Below are 26,776 nucleotides of genomic sequence, written 5' to 3' on the forward strand. Positions count from 1 at the left end.
AGAGAGCCGGTCGACACGTCCACATACACTCCTACTCTCTTAGAGCATGAACGGTCAGCAGGTATATAAGTGCTGTTCTTCTTGTGATGGACAGAGAATCTGTTATCAGAGCACCACAGACTCCAGGATTTGTCATTGTATCCAAACACACAGTCATCTCTCCCTCCTTTCCTGCTGATTCCTTTATATGACACTGATATATCAGCATAATCTCCGCTCCATTCAGTCTCCCAGTAACAGCGTCCAGTCAGACTCTCAACACACAGAACCTGAGGAACCTCATCAAATCTCTCTGGATGATCAGGATACGGCTGACGATCTTCCACTCGTGTGATCTTCTTGTTCTGATCAGACAGAATGAGTTGAGTGTGTGCTGTGTTTGGATCCAGTGTGAGATCACAGGCATCTGAACACAAGAAGAGAGAAACATCAAGAACAACACAACAGTGAAGATGTCTGTGTGTGTTTACAGCTAAAGTCCAAACTGTCCTCACTCTTCACAAATGTGTTCATTTATATATATACATACATACATACATACATATAAATACACTCACCTAAAGGATTATTAGGAACACCATACTAATACTGTGTTTGACCCCCTTTCGCCTTCAGAACTGCCTTAATTCTACGTGGCATTGATTCAACAAGGTGCTGAAAGCATTCTTTAGAAATGTTGGCCCATATTGATTAGATAGCATCTTGCAGTTGATGGAGATTTGTGGGATGCACATTTGTGGGGCACGAAGCTCCCGTTCCACCACATCCCCAAAGATGCTCTATTGGGTTGAGATCTGGTGACTGTGGGGGCCATTTTAGTACAGTGAACTCATTGTCATGTTCAAGAAACCAATTTGAAATGATTCGAGCTTTGTGACATGGTGCATTATCCTGCTGGAAGTAGCCATCAGAGGATGGGTACATGGTGGTCATAAAGGGATGGACATGGTCAGAAACAATGCTCAGGTAGGCCGTGGCATTTAAACGATGCCCAATTGGCACTAAGGGGCCTAAAGTGTGCCAAGAAAACATCCCCCACACCATTACACCACCACCACCAGCCTGCACAGTGGTAACAAGGCATGATGGATCCATGTTCTCATTCTGTTTACGCCAAATTCTGACTCTACCATCTGAATGTCTCAACAGAAATCGAGACTCATCAGACCAGGCAACATTTTTCCAGTCTTCAACCGTCCAATTTTGGTGAGCTTGTGCAAATTGTAGCCTCTTTTTCCTATTTGTAGTGGAGATGAGTGGTACCCGGTGGGGTCTTCTGCTGTTGTAGCCCATCCGCCTCAAGGTTGTGCGTGTTGTGGCTTCACAAATGCTTTGCTGCATACCTCGGTTGTAACGAGTGGTTATTTCAGTCAAAGTTGCTCTTCTATCAGCTTGAATCAGTCGGCCCATTCTCCTCTGACCTCTAGCATCAACAAGGCATTTTCGCCCACAGGACTGCCGCATACTGGATGTTTTTCCCTTTTCACACCATTCTTTGTAAACCCTAGAAATGGTTGTGCGTGAAAATCCCAGTAACTGAGCAGATTGTGAAATACTCAGACCGGCCCGTCTGGCACCAACAACCATGCCACGCTCACAATTGCTTAAATCCCCTTTCTTTCCCATTCTGACATTCAGTTTGGAGTTCAGGAGATTGTCTTGACCAGGACCACACCCCTAAATGCATTGAAGCAACTGCCATGTAATTGGTTGATTAGATAATTGCATTAATGAGAAATTGAACAGGTGTTCCTAATAATCCTTTAGGTGAGTGTATATATGGGCTGCCACTAACAACAATTTTTATTTCGATTAATCTATCAACTAATTTAGAGTTAGATTTAGAGCAAAAGTAAAGTGCAGCATAGAGTGTAAGAAGCAAGTGTCCATCTCAGTCCAAATCACTGAAATCAGTTCAGTGTTATAGTGTAAGAATGACAACATATCCACGTGTTCTAGTCTAATAATAATAACATTATCATCAAACAAACACTTTTTAAAGGAGGATTTACCAGAAATATTATTTACCAGAATTTATTTAGGTGAAAAATGTAAATGTGCAATAAGAATTTTTTTTTTTAATAAATAAATAAAATCAATTAATTGTATATGCTTTTGATTATTAAAATTGAATAGAACCATTAAAATGGAATCCAGAAAACAATGGAAAACAGAATTTTATGTAGTGATTTGCTTCTTAAATCATCTTTGAGTGTAAAGGAGCCACCTGGTGCTGACCAACACTGCTAACTAGTTAAAAAACCTTATAGACCTTATTAACCTGATAGAAAAACAATGAAAGTCTATGAGATGAGATCAGTCACAGAGTCAAACAACAATCGGTGTGTGTGTGTGTGTGTGTGTGTGTGTGTGTGTGTGCGCGTCTGTGAGAGTGTGTGTGTTTATATTCCTACACTTTCGCAGTCCTGCTGTCATCATGATCTCTCCTCCATGATCCACACTATAAACACACAAACACACATTAATGTAGATCTGCATCATTCACCCACACACACACACACACACACACACACAAACACACACACACGTTCAGTATGTCAGTATTAGTGTTTGACATACTTGAGTATCTGCAGTTTATAGTTTGGATCCTGCAGTTTGTGTTTGAGCAGCTGGACTCCTGATGGTCCTGGGTGATTGTAGCTCAGATCCAGCTCTCTCAGGTGTGAGGGGTTTGAACTCAGAGCTGAAGACAAATAACCACAGCCTTCCTCTGTCACCATACAGCCAGATAACCTACGGACACACACAGACAGATCAACTACAGACACACACAGATCAAATACAGACACACACACAGATCATACACAGACACACACAGCCAGATAACCTACAGACACACACAGACAGATCAACTACAGACACACACAGATCAAATACAGACACACACAGACAGATCATCTACAGTCAGATCTTTTACAGACACACATCAACATTGTGACCAGTTGACTGTAAATTATCTCTTATATGTTGTTAATACCTCAGTATCTGCAGCTGACAGTTTGTACTCTTCAGTCCATCAGAAATAAACTTTACACCAGAGTCCTGCAGGTCATTGTTACTCAGATCCAGCTCTCTCAGGACACAGTTTGAGGATTGTAGAGCTGAAGACAAACTCTCACAACACTGAGCCCTGAGATTACAGACAGCAAGCCTGAAAGAGAGCAGAATACACACATCAACAGTCAAAACATCTACAGACACATACAGAGAGATCATCTACAGACACACACAGACAGATCATCTACAGACAGATCATCTACAGACACACACAGTCAGATCATCTACAGACACACACAGACAGACAGATCATCTACAGACACACACACACAGTCAGATCATCTACAGACACACACAGTCAGATCATCTACAGACACACACAGACAGATCATCTACAGACACACAGTCAGATCATCTACAGACACACACAGTCAGATAATCTACAGACAAACACAGTCAGATCATCTACAGACAAACACAGTCAGATCATCTACAGACACACACAGTCAGATCATCTACAGACAAACACAGTCAGATCATCTACAGACACACACAGACAGACAGATCATCTACAGACACACAGTCAGATCATCTACAGACACACACAGTCAGATCATCTACAGACACACACAGTCAGATCATCTACAGACACACACAGTCAGACCATCTACAGACAAACACAGTCAGATCATCTACAGACACACACAGTCAGATCATCTACAGACACACACAGTCAGATCATCTACAGACACACACAGACAGATCATCTAGTCAGATAATCTACAGACACAGTCAGATCATCTACAGACACACAGTCAGATCATCTACAGAGACACACAGACAAACAGATCATCTACAGACACAGTCAGATAATCTACAGACACACACAGACAGACAGATCATCTACAGACTTACAGTCAGATCATCTACAGACACACACAGTCAGATCATCTACAGACACACACAGTCAGATCATCTACAGACACACACAGTCAGATCATCTACAGACAAACACAGTCAGATCATCTACAGACACACACAGTCAGATAATCTACAGACACACACAGACAGATCATCTAGTCAGATAATCTACAGATCATCTACAGTCAGATCATCTACAGACACACAGTCAGATCATCTACAGACACACAGTCAGATCATCTACAGACACACACAGTCAGATCATCTACAGACACACACAGACAGATCATCTACAGACACACACAGTCAGATCATCTACAAACACACACAGTCAGATCATCTACAAACACACATCAACATTGTGACCAGTTGACTGTAAATTATCTCTTATATGTTGTTAATACCTCAGTATCTGCAGCTGACAGTTTAGACTCTTCAGTCCATCAGAAATAAACTTTACACCAGAGTCCTGCAGGTGATTGTTACTCAGATCCAGCTCTCTCAGGACACAGTTTGAGGATTGTAGAGCTGAAGACAAACTCTCACAACACTGAGCGCTGAGATTACAGCCAGCAAGACTGAAAGAGAGCAGAACACACACATCAACAGTCAGATCATCTACAGACACACAGACAGATCATCTACAGACACACACACAGACAGATCATCGGTTACATTTCGATAGTCCACTTTAGACATTCTACTAACTATAATTAACTTTGTAGCCACATGTCAACTACATGTCAACTAATTCTCATTAATTTTCAGCTACATGTCTACTAACTCTCAGAGTAGACTGTTAGGGTAGGTTTAGGTTTAGTAGAATAAGTTGACATATACATGCAAAGTTTCTGATAGTATGTCGTATGTTGTGGACCCATCAAATAAAGTATTAAAATTTATTAAGCAGACAGTCTACTAATACTCTAAAGACTGCTAGTTGACATGTAATTGCATGTAAGTTACTTACTGTTAGTAGAATATCTAAAGTGGACTATCAAAATAAAGTGTTACCAGATCATCTACAAACACACACACAGACAGATCATCTACAGACATTCAGATCATCTACAGACACACAGAGTCAGATCATCTGCAGACACACACAGACAGATCATCTGCAGACACACACAGACTGATCATCCACACAGTCAGGTTATCTACAAAAAACAGTACACAGAATCTCTTGGATTACAATTTGCAACTAAACGGATGTACTGTCCTGTCCTCAAAAGTAAAAAATCTGGGTGTTATATTAGACAGCAACTTGTCCTTTGAAAATCATATTTCCCATGTTACAAAAACAGCATTCTTCCATCTTAGAAACATTGCCAAGCTTCGAAACATGCTACCTGTATCTGATGCAGAAAAGCTACTTCATGCATTCATGAAAAATTTTTTTGTTTGTTTTTTTTTACGTGGTAAAATGGCGGCACGCACAGCGGCTTCTCTCTCTCCTGACAGAACGGTGTTTTCGTGTTTTTTGTCTTGTAAGTCGCAATGTTTTTGTACATCTTCGTCTCGTCTACCTGTCTTTAAGCGCGCATACAGTCGTGAGTTTCTGCTCGATGTCGGCAGAATCACATTTTTTAAGTTAAACCCAGCACACGCCGAAGAGCTGCGGGACCTCGGTTTGCTCCGAAAGCCTACTCCATCACCGACCCCCACTTCTGCATCTTGCCCACAGCGGAGGCGCTACAAGCGGCGTGAGAGGAAGAGGGGTAAGCACGGAGGTTTCCGAGCTAGGCTAGCGGCCAACCCACACAAGCCAGCTATCCCCACCATCGTACTGGCAAACGTAAGCTCTTTGGACAATAAACTGGACTACATCCGACTACTCCGCTCTACTCCGAGGACTGTAAGAGACTGTTGTGTTTTTGTGTTTACGGAAACATGGCTTAACAACAGCGTACCGGACTGCGCCATACAGCTCGACCAGCTAACATGCTATCGAGCTGACAGAGCTCTCGTCGAGGGAGATAAGATCCGCGGCGGCGGGCTTTGTATTTACATCAATGATGCATGGTGTCGCGACGCTGTTGTGGTCTGCAAACACTGCTCACCCTTGGTGGAGTTTATGATTATTAAGTGCTGGCCGTTCTATCTACCGAGGGAATATACAGCTATACTGCTCATTGCTGTATACATCCCTCCCAGCTCCAACAACAACAACAGGAGTGAGGCACTAAATGATCTGTACCAGCACACCAGTGAGCAGCAGACAGCCCACCCAGATGCTTTTCTCATCTTGGCTGGGGATTTCAACCACGCAGACTTAAAGAGTGTGTTTCCAAAAATACATCAACACATAGACTTTCCAACAAGGGGAAAAAATACCCTGGACTTTGTTTACACCACCCAGAGAGGAGATTACAAGGCCCTCCCCCTCCCCCACCTCGGAGCCTCAGACCACATCACTGTCATGCTAATGCCTGCATACAGACCGCTCGTTAAAGTCATCAAACCAATACACAAACAGATTCAAGTGTGGCCGGAAGGGTCGTCAGAGGCACTTCAAGACTGTTTTGACACCACTGACTGGAATATGTTTAAACAGGCTTCCACATACAACAACACTACAGACCTCCAAGAGTACTCAGAGACTGTCACTGCCTACATCTCCAAGTGCATTGATGATGTAACAGTCACAAAGTCCATCACTGTCCGGGCCAACCAGAAGCCGTGGATGACAGGGGAGGTCTACAGACTCCTGAAGGCTCAGAACGCTGCCTTTAGAGCTGGAGATGAGGAGGGCCTGAAGACAGCTAGGGCCAACCTATCCCGCGGCATCAGAGAGGCCAAGAGACAGTACCCCAGGAGGATAGCCCATCGTTTCAGCAACAGCAGAGACACTCGGAGCCTGTGGCAGGGGATACAGACCATTACGGACTACAAGCCCCCACCACAGACCTGTGACAGCACCATCCCCCTGCTGAACGAGCTGAATGCCTTCTTTGCTCGCTTTGAGGCACAAAACAGCACCACTGCACAGAAGCCTCCACCTCCTCCCGGCGACCAGGTGATGACGCTGTCCCCGGACAGTGTGAGGAGATCCCTCAGCAGGATCATTGCACGCAAAGCTCCGGGTCCTGACAACATTCCTGGGCGTGTACTGAGAGACTGTGCAGTGGAACTCACTGATGTCTTCACAGACATCTTCAACATCTCGCTAAATCAGGCCGTTGTCCCCACATGCTTCAAAGCTACCACCATCATTCCAGTCCCGAAGAAGTCATCTCCATCCTGCTTCAATGACTACCGTCCAATAGCACTCACTCCTATTCTCATGAAGTGCTTTGAACGGCTAGTCATGCACCACATCAAGTCTGTCCTCCCCCCCCTCACTTGACCCCTTCCAGTTTGCATATAGGTCCAACCGCTCGACCGATGATGCCATCGCCACTGCCCTCCACCCAGCCCTCACACATCTGGACAAAAAAGACTCATATGTCAGGATGCTGTTCATAGACTTCAGTTCAGCATTCAACACAATCATCCCTCAACAGCTCACTCACAAACTGGTCCAGCTGGGGCTCAATACCTCTCTGTGCAACTGGCTGTTGGACGTCCTGACCGGGAGACCTCTAGCAGTACGGGTCGGCAGGAACACATCCAGCACCATCACACTGAACACTGGGGCCCCCCCAAGGATGTGTGCTGAGCCCCCTCCTCTTCACTCTGCTGACCCACAACTGCACACCATCACACAACTCCAACCAGTTCATTAAGTCTGCGGATGACACGACTGTGGTGGGTCTCATTAGCAACAGAGATGAGACAAACTACAGGAGTGAGGTGAGCCGCCTGGCTGGGTGGTGCAGTAACAACAATCTCTCTCTGAATGTGGAGAAGACGAAGGAGATTGCTGTTGACTTCAGGAGAGTACACACTCAGCATGCCCCTCTGACCATCAACGGTGCGACTGTGGAGAGAGTGAGCAGCACCAAGTTCCTGGGTGTGCACATCACAGAGGACCTCTCCTGGACTAACAACATGGTAGCACTGGCCAAGAAAGCACAGCAGCGTCTCTACTTCCTCCGCAAACTCAGAAGAGCGAGAGCCCCGACCCCCATCATGTGCACCTTTTATAGAGGCACCATCGAGAGCATCCTAACCAGCTGCATCACTGTGTGGTATGGCGCTTGCAACGCATCCTGCCGCAAGTCACATCAGCGCATAGTGAGAGCAGCTGAGAAGATCGTTGGTGTCTCTCTCCCCTCCCTCCAGGACATTTACAGCACCCGTCATGGCGCTTGCAACGCATCCTGCCGCAAGTCACTTCAGCGCATAGTGAGAGCAGCTGAGAAGATCGTTGGTGTCTCTCTCCCCTCCCTCCAGGACATTTACAGCACCCGTCTCACCCGCAAAGCCCTCCGCATTGCAGGTGATCCCACCCACCCGACACACAGCTTCTTCAGTCTGCTGCCATCAGGGAGGAGACTGCGGAGTCTCCAGGCAAGGACCAGCAGACTGAAGGACAGCTTCATACATCAGGCTGTCAGGAAGCTGAACTCCCTCCCGTCCTTGCCCCCCCTCCCCTCTTTTACCCCATGCATCACTGAACTCTGACACTATGAGACCCCCCCCCCCCCCCCCCCCCCCCCTGCCATATATCTGCACAGTTTTTGTTTCATTTAACTGGTTTGCACTATCTGCCATGTGCCTTATGCCACTTTATCTATCTCTTTTTTTATTCTTCTACAATGTTCTCAGATTGATAAGCTCTTTTTGCACTACAAATATATCTGCACAGTTTTGTTTTTATTTAACTGGTTTGCACTATCTGCCATGCGCCTTATGCCACTTTATCTATTTCTTTATTTTTTTCTACAATGTCCTTATTTGTATAGCTGTATAGTTGTATGTACATATGTTTAAACTGTATTATCTGTATTTGAACGTGTTTAATGTTAACTGTTTGCACCAAGGGTCTGAGAGTAACACAATTTCAATTCTCTGTATGTATGTGCCGTACATGTGGAAGAATTGACAATAAAGCATACTTGACTTGACCTTTAGACTGGACTATTATAATGCACTGCTAGGTGGTTGTCCTGCATCTTCAATAAACAAGCTACAGATAGTCCAAAATGCAGCGGCTAGAGTTCTTACCAGTTCAAGAAAATATGATCATTATTCAGTTCCGTATCATTTACAAAATATTATTACTTGCCTATAAGGCCCTAAATGGTTTAGCTCCTGCGTACCTAACTTGTCTTCTACCACGCTACAATCCAACCCGCTCCCTAAGGTCGCAAAACTCTGGAATTTTGGTAGTACCTAGGATAGCAAAGTCCACTTAAGGAGGTAGAGCTTTTTCACTTTTGGCTACCAAACTCTGGAATAGCCTTCCTGATAACGTTCGGGGTTCAGACACATTCTATCTGTTTAAATCTAGATTAAAGACACATCTCTTTAGCCAAGCATTCACATAATGCATCTTATAATCTTGTACTGCAGTTATATCTGATCAATTGTACATTATTATTATTCTTTAGCTTGGGTTGAACAAATCATTTTTGCTTAGATGGAACAGCAGCTACGCTAATTATGTCTCTATTTGTTTCTCTGTTTATTAACATCCCGTGGTAACTAGGAATTACAGAAGCTTCAGTCTGGATCCAACCCTTAAAAGATCTGAGATGACCGAACACCTGAGAAAAGATAATGCCAACCCCTCAGAGGACCTCAGAGGATGCCAACGCTCAGACAACATACAGAATTACCAAATTTTGCCATAAGTTAAACATATTAAGGTTCTGCAATATATAAATATATTGTGGAAACATAAATTCCTGTAGAGCTGCTTTGCAAAGATTTGTATCGTAAAAAGCGCTATACAAATAAACTTGAATTGAACTGAAAAACTTGAATCTACAGACACACAGATCATCTACAGACACACACAGTCAAATCATCTACAGAAACATACAGTCAGATCATCCACAGACACACAGACAGATCATCTACAGACAGTTAGATCATCTACAGTCAGATCATCTACACAGTCAGATCATCTACAGACACACAGTTAGATCATCTACAGACACACACAGACAGATCATCTACAGACAGTCAGATCATCTACAGACACACACAGTCAGATCATCCACAGACACACACAGACAGATCATCTACAGTCAGGTCATCTACAGACACACACAGACAGATCATCTACAGACACACAGAGTCAGATCATCTACAGACACACACAGACAGATCATCTACAGACACACAGAGAGTCAGATAATCTACAGACACACACAGACAGATCAACTACAGACACACAGAGAGTCAGATCATCTACAGACACACAGTCAGATCATCTACAGACACACAGACAGATCATCTACAGACACAGAGAGTCAGATCATCTACAGACACACACAGTGGGAAGTCGTGGCCTAATGGTTAGAGAGTCGGACTTGTAATCCGAAGGTTGCGGGTTCGAGTCTCGGGCCGGCAGGAATTGTAGGTGGGGGGAGTGAATGTCCAGCGCTCTCTCCACCCTCAATACCACGACTGAGGTGCCCTTGAGCAAGGCACCGAACCCCCAACTGCTCCCCGGGCGCTGCAGCATAAAATGGCTGCCCACTGCTCCGGGTGTGTGTTCACGGTGTGTGTGTGTGTTCACTGCTGTGTGTGTGCACGTTGGATGGGTTAAATGCAGAGCACGAATTCCGAGTATGGGTCACCATACTTGGCTGAATGTCACTTCACTTCACACAGAGAGTCAGATCATCTACAGACACACAGACAGTCAGATCATCTACAGACACACACAGTCAGATCATCTAAAGACACACACAGTCAGATCATCTACAGTCAGATCATCTACAGACACACACAGTCAGATCATCTACAGTCAGATTATCTACAGACACACACAGTCAGACCATCTACAGACACACACAGTCAGATCATCTACAGTCAGATCATCTACAGACACACACGGTCAGATCATCTACAGACACACACAGTCAGATCATCTACAGTCAGATTATCTACAGACACACACAGTCAGACCATCTACAGACACACACAGTCAGATCATCTACAGTCAGATCATCTACAGACACACACAGTCAGATCATCTAAAGACACACACAGTCAGATCATCTACAGTCAGATCATCTACAGACACACACAGTCAGATCATCTACAGACACACACAGTCAGACCATCTACAGACACACACAGTCAGATCATCTACAGTCAGATCATCTACAGACACACACAGTCAGATCATCTACAGTCAGATCATCTACAGACACAGTCAGATCATCTACAGACACACATCAACATTGTGACCAGTTGACTGTAAATTATCTCTTATATGTTGTTAATACCTCAGTATCTGCAGCTGACAGTTTGTACTCTTCAGTCCATCAGAAATAAACTTTACACCAGAGTCCTGCAGGTCATTGTTACTCAGATCCAGCTCTCTCAGGACACAGTTTGAGGATTGAAGAGCTGAAGACAAACTCTCACAACACTGAACCCTGAGATTACAGACAGCAAGCCTGAAAGAGAGCAGAACACACACATCAACAGTCGAAACATCTACAGACACATACAGAGAGATCATCTACACACACACACAGACAGACAGATCATCTACAGACACACACACAGTCAGATCATCTACAGACACACACAGACAGATCATCTACAGACACACACAGTCAGATCATCTACAGACACACACAGTCAGATCATCTACAGACACACACAGATCAAATACAGACACACACACACAGATCATATACAGACACACACAGTCAGATCATCTACAGACACACAGACAGACCATCTACAGACACACAGACAGATCATCTACAGACACACACAGATCAAATACAGACACACACACACAGATCATATACAGACACACACAGACATATCATCTACAGACACACAGACAAATCATCTACAGACACACACAGACAGATCATCTACAGACACACACAGATCAAATACAGACACACACACACACATATCATATACAGACACCACAGTCAGATAACCTACAGACACACACAGACAGATAATCTACAGACACACACAGATCAAATACAGACACACACACACAGATCATATACAGACACACACAGTCAGATAACCTACAGACACACACAGACAGATCAACTACAGACACACACAGATCAAATACAGACACACACAGACAGATCATCTACAGACACACACAGACAGATCATATACAGACACACACAGTCAGATAATCTACAGACACACACAGTCAGATCATCTACAGACACACACAGATCAAATACAGACACACACACACACACAGATCATATACAGACACACACAGTCAGATAACCTACAGACACACACAGACAGATCAACTACAGACACACACAGATCAAATACAGACACACACAGTCAGATCATCTACAGACACACACAGACAGATCATCTACAGACACACACAGTCAGATCATCTACAGACACACACAGTCAGATCATCTACAGACACACAGACAGATCATCTACACACAGTCAGATCATCTACAGACACACAGACAGATCATCTACAGACACACACACAGTCAGATCATCTACAGACACACACAGAGTCAGATCATCTACAGACACACACACAGTCAGATCATCTACAGACACACATCAACATTGTGACCAGTTGACTGTAAATGATCTCTTATATGTTGTTAATACCTCAGTATCTGTAGCTGACAGTTTGGACTCTTCAGTCCATCAGAAATAAACTTTATACCAGAGTCCTGCAGGTCATTGTTACTCAGATCCAGCTCTCTCAGGACACAGTTTGAGGATTGAAGAGCTGAAGACACAATGTCACAATGCTGATCTGAGAGACCACAGCCAGGAAATCTGGAAGAGATTAAAAACATTGAAGGAGTTGATCACAGATCTACAATGGCCTTCATAATGATATAAATTATAATATTTCTTGACTAATTATTAATCAAAGTTACATTTATGCATATTAGAGAATAAGTTGATTATGGCTTTAGTCTGCCTTTCTACTCTCTAAGAAGCTGCTCTCATTGTGTGTGTAACCATGCCTAATAAGGTTTAGGGCCGAGGCAACCTTGAAGTAAGATAAGTGGTTCTCTGCGTATGTGTGTTAGTATCTGTCTGTACAGGGAGAAGCTCAGACAGTCCAGGACAAACGTTCTGCTGCCGATCTCCAGCGTATCAGATATACGTCTTTGGAGAGACGTATTGCCTCTGACCTCTGATCACTCGTCACTAAAATAGTCATCATCAAAAGCAGTGGCAGCTGGTGGCAAATGTTCTAGGTGGGGCGCCACATCCAAAAATTTTAGCATACATCCCGATATGATTTATCCCAGTATAACAAAAAGAAAAGGATTAAGACATGAAACATTTTAAATAAACAGGGTTTATACAGAGATTCTTTAATTGAATTTACTACCTTTTTACTAGCTATTTTACTACCATCAAAATATTTTTACTACCAGCACGGCTTCAAACTTCAACTGTAGCAGTGTAAAGTGTTAACTAAAGTGACAAGTAAAGACATGAAATATCTTTCCAAAATGAATTAATAACATATTTTATCACAATTTAATGAGGTAATTATAACTTAATTTCAACACTGGGAGGGAGAGAGATAGAGAACCAGGTGTATGTGAGTGTGCACGTGTGTTAGGGCAAGTGAGTGAGCTACATTCAAGTAAGAGGGAACTCTACCATAGGACTGGGATTAATCAAGATGTCACAACAGGCCTTGGTCCTTGGTGTGTATTTTGTCCATAATCAATGCTTTGTCACTTTAATTGAGCGTAAGCAGCGCAGCACAAATAGACGCCGAAACGATCGCGGCACTGCCACTCCTGCTCTGCTCCTGCTACGCGCTGCCGCACCGCCCCTGCGTGCTGTGTGAACGCTCTCATCCGTTAACATGGGCGCCGAAAAAAATACGCGCTGCTTACACCCTGCTTACGCTTGCAGTGTGAAACCGGCGTCAGGTACCAGTTTGAACCGCTCTAGGCGCGCGGCGCCCAACGTACACGTCGCGTGAAATTTACTACCTCGTCAGACGCTTACTACTTTTTACTACTTTTTACTGGCCTTAATTTGGCATAATTTAATTTACTACCTTTTACTACCTTTTACAACCCCGCGGCAACCCTGATAAAGAAAATTGTTTTACCAAATTCAAGATTGAGGATGATTCTCATAAAACTATATTTTCTGCAAGCTTTTTTCAAGAAAAATGAAAACATTTTGTTTTTAATTTTAATAATAATTAAAAATTGAAGTACAGTGGGTACGGAAAGTATTCAGACCCCCTTCAATTTTTCACTCTTTGTTATATTGCAGCCATTTGCTAAAATCATTTAAGTTCAATTTTTTCCTCATTAATGTACACACAGCACCCCATATTGACAGAAAAACACAGAATTGTTGACATTTTTGCAGATTTATTAAAAAAGAAAAACTGAAATATCACATGGTCCTAAGTATTCAGACCCTTTGCTGTGACACTCATATATTTAACTCCGGTGCTGTCCATTTCTTCGGATCATCCTTGAGATGGTTCTACACCTTCATTTGAGTCCAGCTGTGTTTGATTATACTGACTGGATTTGATTAGGAAAGCCACACACCTGTCTATATAAGACCTTACAGCTCACAGTGCATGTCAGAGCAAATGAGAATCATGAGGTCAAAGGAACTGCCTGAAGAGCTCAGAGACAGAATTGTGGCAAGGCACAGATCTGGTCAAGGTTACAGAAACATTTCTGCTGCACTTAAGGTTCCTAAGAGCACAGTGGCCTCCATAATCCTTAAATGGAAGACGTTTGGGACGACCAGAACCCTTCTTAGAGCTGGCCGTCCGGCCAAACTGAGCTATCGGGGGAGAAGAGCCTTGGTGAGAGAGGTAAAGAAGAACCCAAAGATCACTGTGGCTGAGCTCCAGAGATGCAGTCGGGAGATGGGAGAAAGTTGTAGAAAGTCAACCATCACTGCAGCCCTCCACCAGTCGGGGCTTTATGGCAGAGTGGCCCGACGGAAGCCTCTCCTCAGTGCAAGACACAAAAAAACACCTGAAGGACCACAAGATGGTGAGAAATAAGATTCTCTGGTCTGATGAGACCAAGATAGAACTTTTTGGCCTTAATTCTAAGTGGTATGTGTGGAGAAAACCAGGCACTGCTCATCACCTGTCCAATACAGTCCCAACAGTGAAGCATGGTGGTGGCAGCATCATGCTGTGGGGGTGTTTTTCAGCTGGAGGGACAGGACGACTGGTTGCAATCGAGGGAAAGATGAATGCGGCCAAGTACAGGGATATCCTGGACGAAAACCTTCTCCAGAGTGCTCAGGACCTCAGACTGGGCCGAAGGTTTACCTTCCAACAAGACAATGACCCTAAGCACACAGCTGAAATAACGAAGGAGTGGCTTCACAACAACTCCGTGACTGTTCTTGAATGGCCCAGCCAGAGCCCTGACTTAAACCCAATTGAGCATCTCTGGAGAGACCTAAAAATGGCTGTCCACCAACGTTTACCATCCAACCTGACAGAACTGGAGAGGATCTGCAAGGAGGAATGGCAGAGGATCCCCAAATCCAGCTGTGAAAAACTTGTTGCATCTTTCCCAAAAAGACTCATGGCTGTATTAGATCAAAAGGGTGCTTCTACTAAATACTGAGCAAAGGGTCTGAATACTTAGGACCATGTGATATTTCAGTTTTTCTTTTTTAATAAATCTGCAAAAATGTCAATTCTGTGTTTTTCTGTCAATATGGGGTGCTGTGTGTACATTAATGAGGAAAAAAATGAACTTAAATGATTTTAGCAAATGGCTGCAATATAAAAAATGTTTGGAGTCTGAATACTTTCCGTACCCACTGAATACAGTGCAACAGAAAAATCTGTGAGGAAAAATAAATGTTCCATTTGTTTAGACCATTTTCTATACATGTGTATATATAAATAACTACAAGTCAAGCTGCAGTACCAAGCAGGACCACACGGAGACGCCAACAGACCACTATCCCAGTCGCCTTAAATTTATATAAATATACACGGATCTGTATTCAGAATGATTAAACAGAGCAAAACATAAAAAATAATTTTTTTTAACAATCAATAAAAACATGAATTTGTTGAGTGTGGTGATGTGAAGGCAGCTCAAGATGACTGAACAGTTCCTGTGTCAGAGTGAATGTTGATGCCAATACACCACTGTACATAGCAAACCTCTATAAAAACACACTTCTTCAGCGAGTGTCCATTATAAAACACTTGCCAGACATGCGATCATACTGTAATGTGTTCATAAAGCTATCAGAGAGCGCACATGCAGGGTTTGTTTATTTGCACACTAATAATAACAGACTCGCACACGTCTAATAATGTAAGTTATGATTCATGTATGTCACTGACTGTAATCGTCTTTACCTCCATTACAATCATCATCCATCAAAACTTCACTGCACTGTAAAACCCAACAAGTTAAAGTAACTCAATCCGTTTGAGTAAACTGATTGCCTTAAAAACCCAAGTTAGGTTAACTCAAACCGTTTGATGAAACTTACCCCCGGTTTCACAGACAAGGCTTAAGCCTAGTCCTAGACTAAAATGTAAGTCTTGGCTGTTTCAAATGAAATAAACTTGCACTGACTGATCTTAAAATACATCAGTGCCTTTGTTTTGTCTCAAGATGCACTCCAGTAATGCTTTTTTCTAAGCATGTTTATTAAAATTACTTAAATGTCCTAATTGAACTATGGCTTAATCCTGGCTTAGTCTAAGCCCTGTCTGTGAAACCAGGCCTTATTGTCTTAAACCATTTAAGTTTTTTAAAACTAACAATTATGAGTGCTCTGAACTTATTTCAGCTGAGTTCACTAAGTAATTAAGCGATTAATTAAGTGCTGATTGAGCATTAGTGATGAACACCTGCTGTTAACAACCAGAATCGCTGAAGAAAAGAGAAACACAAGAACTAACTGAAATAAAATACATTAAATCTCAAGATCTAAACAACCCCACAAACAGCATCACCAGCTCCACTTATTAATAACCAGACTGACTTTATTTCTGTCAGACATCTACAGAAGATCTTATTGAGCATTAACTAAGGTTTAGATGTTGATTTATTTTCATTTGAAGTAACCATGTTAGAGATCAGTGTCTGCTTTAGTTGGGCTCTTGACCCTTGAGTTTATTTTTTTCTTCTTTTTCTCTGGCTGTTGTAAGCAAGTGTTCCTCGAGCATATTTGTTGCAACTCAAAAGCCCAGAGAAAATGATCAGTTATTGGTTGTTATATGTTTATAATGACAATAATCTGTTAGTGAACTGATCTCATTGTGTGTCTAATCTCTGATGAAATGGCTGTTGTATTGATTATAGTGAAAGTGATTCTAAGAGCCAGTGATTCCATGACAGTCAGTTAATATAAAGGACTTTCCAAACAGTTTGTCCACAAACAAGTTTTAATCTCTGGCATCAGCTGGACTCACACAGACATTAAGAATCAGCTTATGAACCTCAACAATGGTGACCATTTAAAAAAAACATAATAATAATAATCATGTTGCAATGCATGCTGGGTACTAGCATAGGACAAAACTCATCAGTGGCTCCCAGCATGCATTGCTGCATGAGTTTTATTTTATTTTTAAATGGTCACCATTGTTGAGGTTCATAAGCTGATTCTTGATGTCTGTGTGAGTCCAGCTGATGCCAGAGATTAAAACTTGTTTGTGGACAAACTGTTTGGAAAGTCCTTTATATTAACTGACTGTCATGGAATCAAATGTTTTTTTTATTAACAAACAAATTACATGTATATAACAAACATTATACATGATGTAAACAATTATACACTAGAGGGGCTATTTACTAATACAGATTTATATAAAAATATTAAAGCGTTTACAAACTTTCAACGTTTTAATTGCCTTTTGTTTAATAGAAAATCGTATAGTATCAATATAATGCTCCATTTCCTTCCTAAAAGAAAAAAAAACAAGGTTTTTTGCTGGAGAACTTACATTTGTGAATATAAAATTTTGCATATAAAAGAATAAGATTTATCATGTAAACGTGATTGTGCTTTTCTCTGCTACTCTCTAAGATACCAAATAATACATATTTCCAAAACAAAACAAAATAACTGTCAATGTTTTGTACAATAAAATCACAGACACTTTGCCAAAATGTTTTTACAAAGGGGCAATGCCAAAACAAATGTACCACAGTTTCATGGCAACTGACACAAAAAGAGCAACGAAAATCAATATCAGATTTAAATTTTACCAAATAATATTTGGCTGGGTAAATCCTGTGTATAATTTTAAATGATACTTCCTTTACCTTGTTCGTAATTAAATAATAATTAGGTATTAGCCAAACCTTTTTCCAAGTAATATTTTCTGTCAGGTGATTCCAATATGAATAAACATAAGGCAAAAACACAATGTCTCGTTGAAATAAAGCTCTTACGGAACTGTCTAAAAGAGAGTCTGGATGTCTCGGAGACAAATTCGTTATTCTTGTTATTATTCTAATTTCTTCAGCTCGTTTACTTTTGGCCATAAAAGAACCATACTTTCTCATATATTTGCCAATTTAAAACTTTAAGAGTTCCCAATTTTTCCCAAAGGCATTTTCCAGTTTATCTTTAGACCAAAAACTACACATCAAATCTTTTACTTTCTTTTGGACCTCATTATACAGCAAGAGGGAATTATTAAGTTTCCAATATGAAATATTTGCATTATGGTTTTTGGAGTGTAGGTTCACATTTATATAGATGGCTTTATGATCTGTTAAAGGAGTAGGTAAAATATCTACTTCTACTCCATCTTTGTCAAAACTTTCAGAGATTAACCAATAGTCTATTCTGGATAGATTAGAGCCTGACTTGTTACTCCATGTGAAAGCCAAATCATTTGGGTGTTTAACTCTCCAAATATCTTTAAGATTATACTTGTCCATAAAATTTTTAAGGTTAGTATTTGTTGAATTTGATCGACCTGGTGGCCATTTATCTACCGCATAATCCTGAACAATGTTAAAATCCCCTCCCATTATTATGTAAGCATTTGGATATTTATCCAACCAACCTTTAAAGGTCTTCCCAACAGTCCCCAAAAGACTATCATTTTCTGATTTCCTATTATACCCATAAACATTAGCTGTAATAATAAATCTATCATTACAATTGAGTAACATACAAACAAAGTGACCTTCCGGATCACTTACAGATTGCACAACTTCACCATGAAATCTATTCTTAAGTGTTATTACCCCAGCTGAATGTTCAGAACCATGGGAAAACCATATTGAATTCCCCCACTGAGCATTCCAAAATTTGCAATCATCATTAACGGAATGAGCTTCTTGTATATAACAGAAATCAGACCTGTATTGTTTAGCAAATAAAAATAGTGCTTTTCTTTTAATACTATTACGCAGCCCCCTAGCGTTAAAAGAGAAAAAAGATCAATTTAACAGATTAACAGAACAAATCGAAAAATATGTCAAATGGAGTAAACCTTAGGATAAATTTAAGAAACTTAAAAACTCGACTCAGCACCTTTAAAAATAATTACAACAAGGATAACTGATCATTAGCCTTTCGATTGGCAGTTTTCCCCTTGAAATAATAACCGGAAAGCAACAAGAGGACCATTTCTTTTGGCCACTTTCACTAACATACAGTAGAATAACAAACCTCAATTTTCAAATGAACCACAACATCTTTATGTTTCTTTTACAGTTCCACGCCGTCAATAAAACCTCGGCCTCCAACTAAGTATGCCGATTTACCCTCTTCTCGAGCCTTTTTTATCAAAGGCCATAATTTCTGCCTTGAATCTCTGTCCTCCTTTGTTAAATCTTCGGTGAAACGCAAGCCGTGATCTCGAAGGAACGGGCAGTTTTTTGCAGCTTTCCACACTGCTTCCCTGTATCTCCTCACCGCGAAGCGAACGATGACAGCTCGAGGCCTTGACTCATTCAGACGCTTGGATCCCAAACGGTGCGCTACATCAATCGCAGCTGGCAACTGATCTCTTTCTTGCGGTAACACTTCTTGACAGATACGAATCACCTCCTCGCGAACATTCTCCTTCACCGCTTCTGGGATGCCGTGCACTTTTATGTTCCATCTCCTGCTGTAACGCTCCATGTCTGCCACACGATTCATGCAGGTCAGAGTAGATTGTTCGCTTATCTCCACACGTTTTTCAACGGAGCCCAACTTTTCTTTTAAGTCCTTAATTTCTCCTCGTGTAGCTTTGACCATCTCTTCTAGCGCATCGCTTCTTGTATTGATGAGATGAGCCAATTTATCGACAATCTCATCAGACTTCAAGTTGTCTGCACTGAACTGGGAAAGCGTCGGTTTCTTGGCGATTGGAGGCTTGCTGGGTGTTAAGGGAAGTGGGGGAAATTCTTCTTCATTTGCCAAATCATGAATCATCCCATCTTCATAATCGTGATCACTGTTAGCTACCCTGACATCACTGCTCGCTGCTTTGCTAACAGCACATGGTCGTTTATGTGCAGATTTAGGCATTTTGCTTTAAGGTGATTATGTAAGAAATATGCCAAAGTACTGTACACTTTTACTCAATGCTAAGTAACTTTCCGAAAACTAATTTATCCTAATTAGCTCAATTTGATGCTCAGAGCTCGAAAGTTCCGTCCATTCACAGCGCCATCTTGGCTCCTCCCCCGACTGCGCATGTATGCAGATGATGCAGAAATAGCGTAATGACGTATGACGCGCAGAACGAGCTGCTCTTCATTTTCAATAAAGTCTTGAATAAATGCGTGTCCTGTCATTATAAAACTCTCCTTTCACTCGACAACGGTGAAGTGGAGCAGGACAAGTGCCAGCATTTGTGAAATTAATTTGATCACAAAGCTGACAGAGTAAATATGAGTTAAAAACTAGACCTATATCACTCATAATAATCTCATTCACAGTAATACACCTTTTCTATTATTTTGTTTATTTTAAGGCATAATGCAGACCTCTTTAAATGTATAATAATGTAAAATACTGGCTAGTGCTGTACAGTAAAGAGTAAACACACTTCAAGCACTGCCTTCACTGTAACAGCAGTCAAACAGCTGGAACATTAAGCATTTATGATCAATAATTACTGAAGATTAAATGTGATAATGCTATATTATTATTGCTGTTAATATGACCAGTAATGTATGTGATTATTTTCTCTTCATTCACAGTGAAAATGTCTGAATTGCAGCTTTACTGATCGATGGTGTCCACCGTCCCTTTGCTTCACCTGCTGCTGATTTAATGAACGAGTTTCTCATGTGAATGGCTTGTGTTTACCGCGGTGATAACAGCCGTTTTACTCCACTATCTACTGCATTAAAAACACCTGGAGAGACTCCTTTAAGACTCTGGCCTGTTATTTAGGAGAAAATCTCTCATTTAGGAACATTTATTATAAAGGTGTCAGATTCATTATTAAATATGATATTTTAGTTAATGATGAAACACTCACTGAGCTTTTCTGCAGTTGATCACAGCTGGTATCAGTCTTCTTCTCCCCTCAGCTGATGTGTTGTATTTCATGGGGTTCAGCTCATCCAGCGGCTCCTCTGACATCTGAAGCATGTAGGAGATTGTTGAGCAGTGAGGAGCAAGGAGTTTCTTCTCTGAGTGTTTGTCTGATTTCACAAACTCCTGAATCTCTCTGAACAGAGTCTGATCTTTCACTTCCAGCAGACAGAGGAACAGATTGATGGACTGACCAGCTGAGAGAGGATGACTATAATCATCATCATCATAATAATTTTTGATCTTCTCTTTAATGTACTGTGTGGTTTCTCTGATGCTCTCTGAGCTGTTCTCTGTGTTTATCAGTAGATCCTGTAAGAGTCTCTGATTGGACTCCAGTGAGACGCCCAGCAGGAACCGCAGGAACAGATCCAGACGACCATTCTTACTCTTGAGTGCTTTAATTACTGCTGATTTTAGTAGATTATACAGAGAGATTTCATCAGACAAATCATATCCATATTCTCTGTCAGAGACACTTTCAAAGTCACATTCATGGTGAAGTATATATTTCATTTTCACAAACTCCAGTGGCTCCATGTTCTTTGTTAAATAGCAGTAAAACACATAGAAAGCAGCGAGAAACTCCTGAAGGCTCAGATGAATGAAGCTGTAGACTTTCCTCTGATGAATCACAGATTCCTCCTTAAAGATCTCAGTGCAAATCCCAGAATACACCGAGGCGTCAGTGACGTCTATGCCGCTCTCAATCAGGTCCTTCTCATAGAACATCACATTGCCCTTCATCAGCTGTTTGAAAGCCACTTCAGCAAGTTTCACAATCACTTCTCTGTTGGACTGCAGGAGTTTCTCTGGATCTCTCTCTTCATACTTCTGGTTCCTCATGTTGATCTGAATCAGCAGGAAGTGGATGTACATTTCTGTCAGAGTTTGAGGGATTTCTGAACTCAGATCTTCTTCCAGGAGCTTCTGAAGCACAGTGGATGAGATCCAGCAGAAGACGGGGATGTGGCACATGATGTGGAGGCTTCTTGCTCTTCTGATGTGTGAGATGATTCTGCTGGCTTGATGCTGGTCACTGATTCTCTTCCTGAAATATTCCTCCTTCTGAGGCTCATTGAATCCCTGAATTTCTGTCAGACGGCTGATGTACTCGGAGGGGATCTGATTGGCTGCTGCTGGTCTGGAGGTGATCCAGATGAGAGCAGAGGGAAGCAGCTCTCCTTTCATGAGCTTTGACATCAACACACCCACTGATGAAGTCTCAGTCACATCACAAACTTTCTGAGCATCTGAAAACATCAGTGTGATTCTGCTTTCATCCAGACCATCAAAGATGAACACAACTTTGCACTCCTCATAAATCTTTGAGTCCAGATCTTGAAGTTCAGGATGAAAGTCCAGCAGAAGTCTGTGAAGACTGTACTGATGATCTCGGATCAAGTTCAGCTCTCGAAATGGAAGCACAAACATGAAATCTACATCCTGATTGGCTTTTCCCTCGGCCCAGTCCAGAATGAACTTCTGCACAGAGACGGTTTTTCCGATTCCAGCGATGCCTTTAGTAAGAACAGTCTTGATCTGGTCTTTCTCCTCACATCCTGGTTCAGCTGAGGCTTTAAAGATGTCATTGCAGTAGATCTGTGTGTCTTGTGAGTGTTGTGTTCTGGCTGTTTTCTCCATCTGTAAAACCTCATGTTCTTCATTCACTCCTTCACTCTCTCCCTCTATGATGTAGAGCTGTGTGTAGATCCTGTTCAGGAGGCTTTCATTCTCCTGGAGTTTCAGTCCCTCAAATAATCTCTCATACTTGTTCTTCATGCTGGTTTTGAGCTGGTCTTTGACTCTCTGTAGTTCATCATTCACTGGTTGATCATGTTTATTCAGAGAAGCTGTAACGCTCGTGTTGTTCAGACAGAAGACAGAGGCTTCTCCAGAGATGCTTCGCTCTCCATCTGCTCTGCTCAAATATCACAAGAACAACTGATTCAAATATATAACAATAAAGGATGTATAAACTGAAATGTAAATCAATAGAGATGTCAGTCTTGTATTTTCAGTATATTTTCAGTTTATCTGTGAAGTAATATTTATTGTATATGATACAATATTAGTAAATGTAGGAGCACGTGTTTATTGTGTTGAGTCCTGTCTGTGTGCACTGAGTGTGTTTGTGACTCTACACATTTATCCTCACCTGGGGTCAGAGGTCACTGGATCAGCACTGAATACAGGAGGATTAATCATGGATCCGTCACTCTTCAGAGACACACAGCTGTGATCAGGAGATGAAGATCTCTTCCTCTTCCTGAAGATCCTGATAAACACACAGAAATCATTCTTCCTTTAGTTCTGTCTGCTGTTTCATTTATTATAAGCAGAGCTGCAACAATAACTGATCAAATCAATAATAATAATAATAACGGTCAGTGAGTATGATTATGGATTAGTCTCGTCTGAACGCTGTGCTCAGAAATCATCCGTCCGTCACATCACTTTATATCAGTGAATAACACACTTCTCTGGATAAACACATGGAGAACAGCTGCTGTGGGAAAGATGCAGGAGCAAGTCGTCTGAAACATCAGAGCGCTTTATATTCAGCTCTTCAGACGAAAGCACAAGTGTTTACTGCGGTTTGTCCTGCTGTGCTTTGACAGACGCGTCTGCTGTTTAATGCTTTAGAGACGTGTTCTCCTCAGAGAAGAGCTTACATACGGTTCAATTCTTCTCTGGGAATGTTAGAAAGTATTTATATTCTGCATAACCTGAGAAGAAATCTCCATTAAACTGCACAGATGTCAGTGAAGGAGTGCTGGAGAACACATGCATCTCAAACACGTGACACACAGCAATAACTGACTGAAATATACATTCTGATTAAATATTTATACATAATCATTTCATGAGAATATTTAATTAGAATTTAAATGTAGGTTTGGAGTGTGTAATGGTGTTATTTGAGCAGTAACAGAGACTGATGGAGCAGCAGAATATAATTTCTATGATCAAATGAGTGAATGTGTGTCTCTCAAACCTTGTACAAGTTAATATGTTGTGCTTTTGTTTGTGTTTATTATTTTTAATTTAGTCATTTATCTTCTGCTTTTAATGGTAAGCAATCAGTTATTTTTTGTTTAGAATTTAATGCTTATATTTTTACCCTTTTGTGCCCAAAATGAGGAATAACATATATTAATTTTTAACTTAAAAGCATATCTAAATATATGAAATAATCGTCAGATGAGTCAGTTGTGAACTGCTGGTTATGGTCAGCTCTAACTGTGAGTCAGTGTGTGGGTCACTAACAGTGGAAACACACTCTTGGTCTGGTTTGTGGATCAGTGTGTGACTCCTGTCTGAATCTCAGTGTGTGTTTTCTCTGATTGAACATGTTGAAGCAGCACTTGTCGACTCGTGGAGCGTCTGAGAAATTATGATCTGTGATCCGGTGATTGTTCACGCTGGTCAGTGTTCATCAGTGCAGCATCAGTTGACCTTAACTCTGGATTATATCTCACCTGGGGTCAGAGGTCACTGGATCATCACTGAGGTCAGGAGGAATAAGATCCATGGATCCATCACTCTTCAGAGACACACAGCTGTGATCAGGAGATGAAGATCTCTCTCTGTTCTCCATAATGACAAACTGACTTCACACCTGCATATGGAAACATAAGAGAACAAATATATACTATTGTGATTATTATTGCAGTAAATCTTAACGCTACACACACAATGAGATTGAAGAGAATGTGGAGCTGCAGCAGGATCCTTTTCTTCTGAATCATAAAGTGATGCTTTACTGACTGTAGTGAAGAAGATCCTCATGAGCATCGTCAGTATCTGAGCTCACTGATGCTCTTGTGTCTTACTGAACATATTTGACTTCAGCAGCAGCAGAAAAGCATCAGTCTGTTCAGAGCGTGATGTGTTTCTGCTGCTGTAACACACATCAACTAACTGATCATGACATCTGATGAGGATGATTTTCAGAGCTGATGCTTCATTGTTGAAGCGCTGCTGAAAACCCCTCAAATCTCAGACATGCAGCCCATTATATTTCTCAAATGTGTGATAGTTTCACTGTTTCCACCAAACAAACAAGATCAGCAAAACTATTAATAACACAAATCTCACTGCATTCATATTATTCCAGAACATCTTATTATTTATCACTTTATTTATTTTATGTAGTTATTCCATCCCTGTGTGGATAAATATTGTGTGTTATATGTGAAATAAGTCAAATAACTGAGCACAGTGAAGAAATGTTAGCCTGAAAACATGTTCAGTTATGGGTCTTTGGCAATATTCAGCAAATAATTAATTCATTTAAATGAACATATTTAATTGCTGAGCAGAAATGTAGTATTTCTGATGAAATGTTTGTGTAATCAGTTATTCTACATACATATAGTCATTATATATATATGTGTGAGCAGCGTGTGAAGCTGAGAGGAGCAGATATATGGAGAAACTCATGTTTTCTGAGTGTCAGCATCCCATACTTTACTCAGTCTTCTGCTGATGCTTCACTTCTGTCTCCTGAAAGACTGCTTTTACGCTCCAGGATCTTATAAAAATGCTGCTTTACTCTACACCTCATCAAATATCAGCTTTGTGAAAGTAAAGGGCCCAGATTCATCAAATTGTTAATAAAATGAGCATGATTTAATCTCAAACTGTACATGTTTTCTGTCGAGTTTGCTTTCGTTTTCAACACAAGAGAGTCACAGATGAAGAATTCCTCTCTTCTTCGGATTTAATGACAAATAAGAACCACAGCTTCAAAAACAAGACCAATATTTATTTGATGACTTATTATCAGTATTATTTATTATTAATTGTTTATTATTATCATTATTTAGATGATTCGTCCACTTTTACATGCGTCACAACTGCATTAATGTTTAAAGATCAGATTTAACACGACAGAGACGGAATGAGAAAAACATCTTCAATAATATGAACTTATATCAGAAGCTGATCATCAATTTACCTTCATCTGATGTTTATGATGGTTTAATCTATTTTTCGGTTGAGATTGCTTTCGTTTTCAACACAAGGAAGTCACAGGTGAAGAATTATTGTCTTCTTCTGCTGTTTACCTGAAAAACAAAACTACTGAGAGCTGCTTCACCGCCACCTACTGGACACACACACACACACACACACACACACACACACACACGTTGGTTTTTGTGCTATTGCCCTACACCTAAACTTAGCCCTCACAGGAGACTTTGTGCATTTTTAGATTTTCAAAAAAACACCATTTAGTATG

At 41.2% G+C, this 26,776-nt stretch overlaps 1 protein-coding gene across 1 annotated transcript in view; it reads right to left on the reverse strand.

The window, feature by feature from the left end:
- Positions 1–26,564, reverse strand: part of LOC306857032 (protein NLRC3-like) — a 58,771-nt gene extending 32,207 nt beyond the window's left edge. Inside the window, exons 1-10 of the mRNA XM_079396674.1 lie at positions 26,492–26,564; positions 25,011–25,150; positions 23,687–23,806; positions 21,473–23,449; positions 12,640–12,813; positions 4,344–4,517; positions 2,999–3,172; positions 2,581–2,754; positions 2,415–2,461; positions 195–406 (exon numbers count right to left, since the gene is read on the reverse strand). Of these exons, the coding sequence (XP_079252800.1) occupies positions 195–406; positions 2,415–2,461; positions 2,581–2,754; positions 2,999–3,172; positions 4,344–4,517; positions 12,640–12,813; positions 21,473–23,449; positions 23,687–23,806; positions 25,011–25,129 (3,171 nt within the window). The 5' untranslated portion in view covers positions 25,130–25,150; positions 26,492–26,564. The remainder of the gene's footprint in view (positions 1–194; positions 407–2,414; positions 2,462–2,580; positions 2,755–2,998; positions 3,173–4,343; positions 4,518–12,639; positions 12,814–21,472; positions 23,450–23,686; positions 23,807–25,010; positions 25,151–26,491) is intronic.
- Positions 26,565–26,776: the final 212 nt, after the last annotated feature.

The sequence above is a fragment of the Barbus barbus genome, assembly GCF_936440315.1.
Source record: "Barbus barbus genome assembly, chromosome: 37".
Lineage (NCBI taxonomy): Eukaryota > Metazoa > Chordata > Actinopteri > Cypriniformes > Cyprinidae > Barbus > Barbus barbus.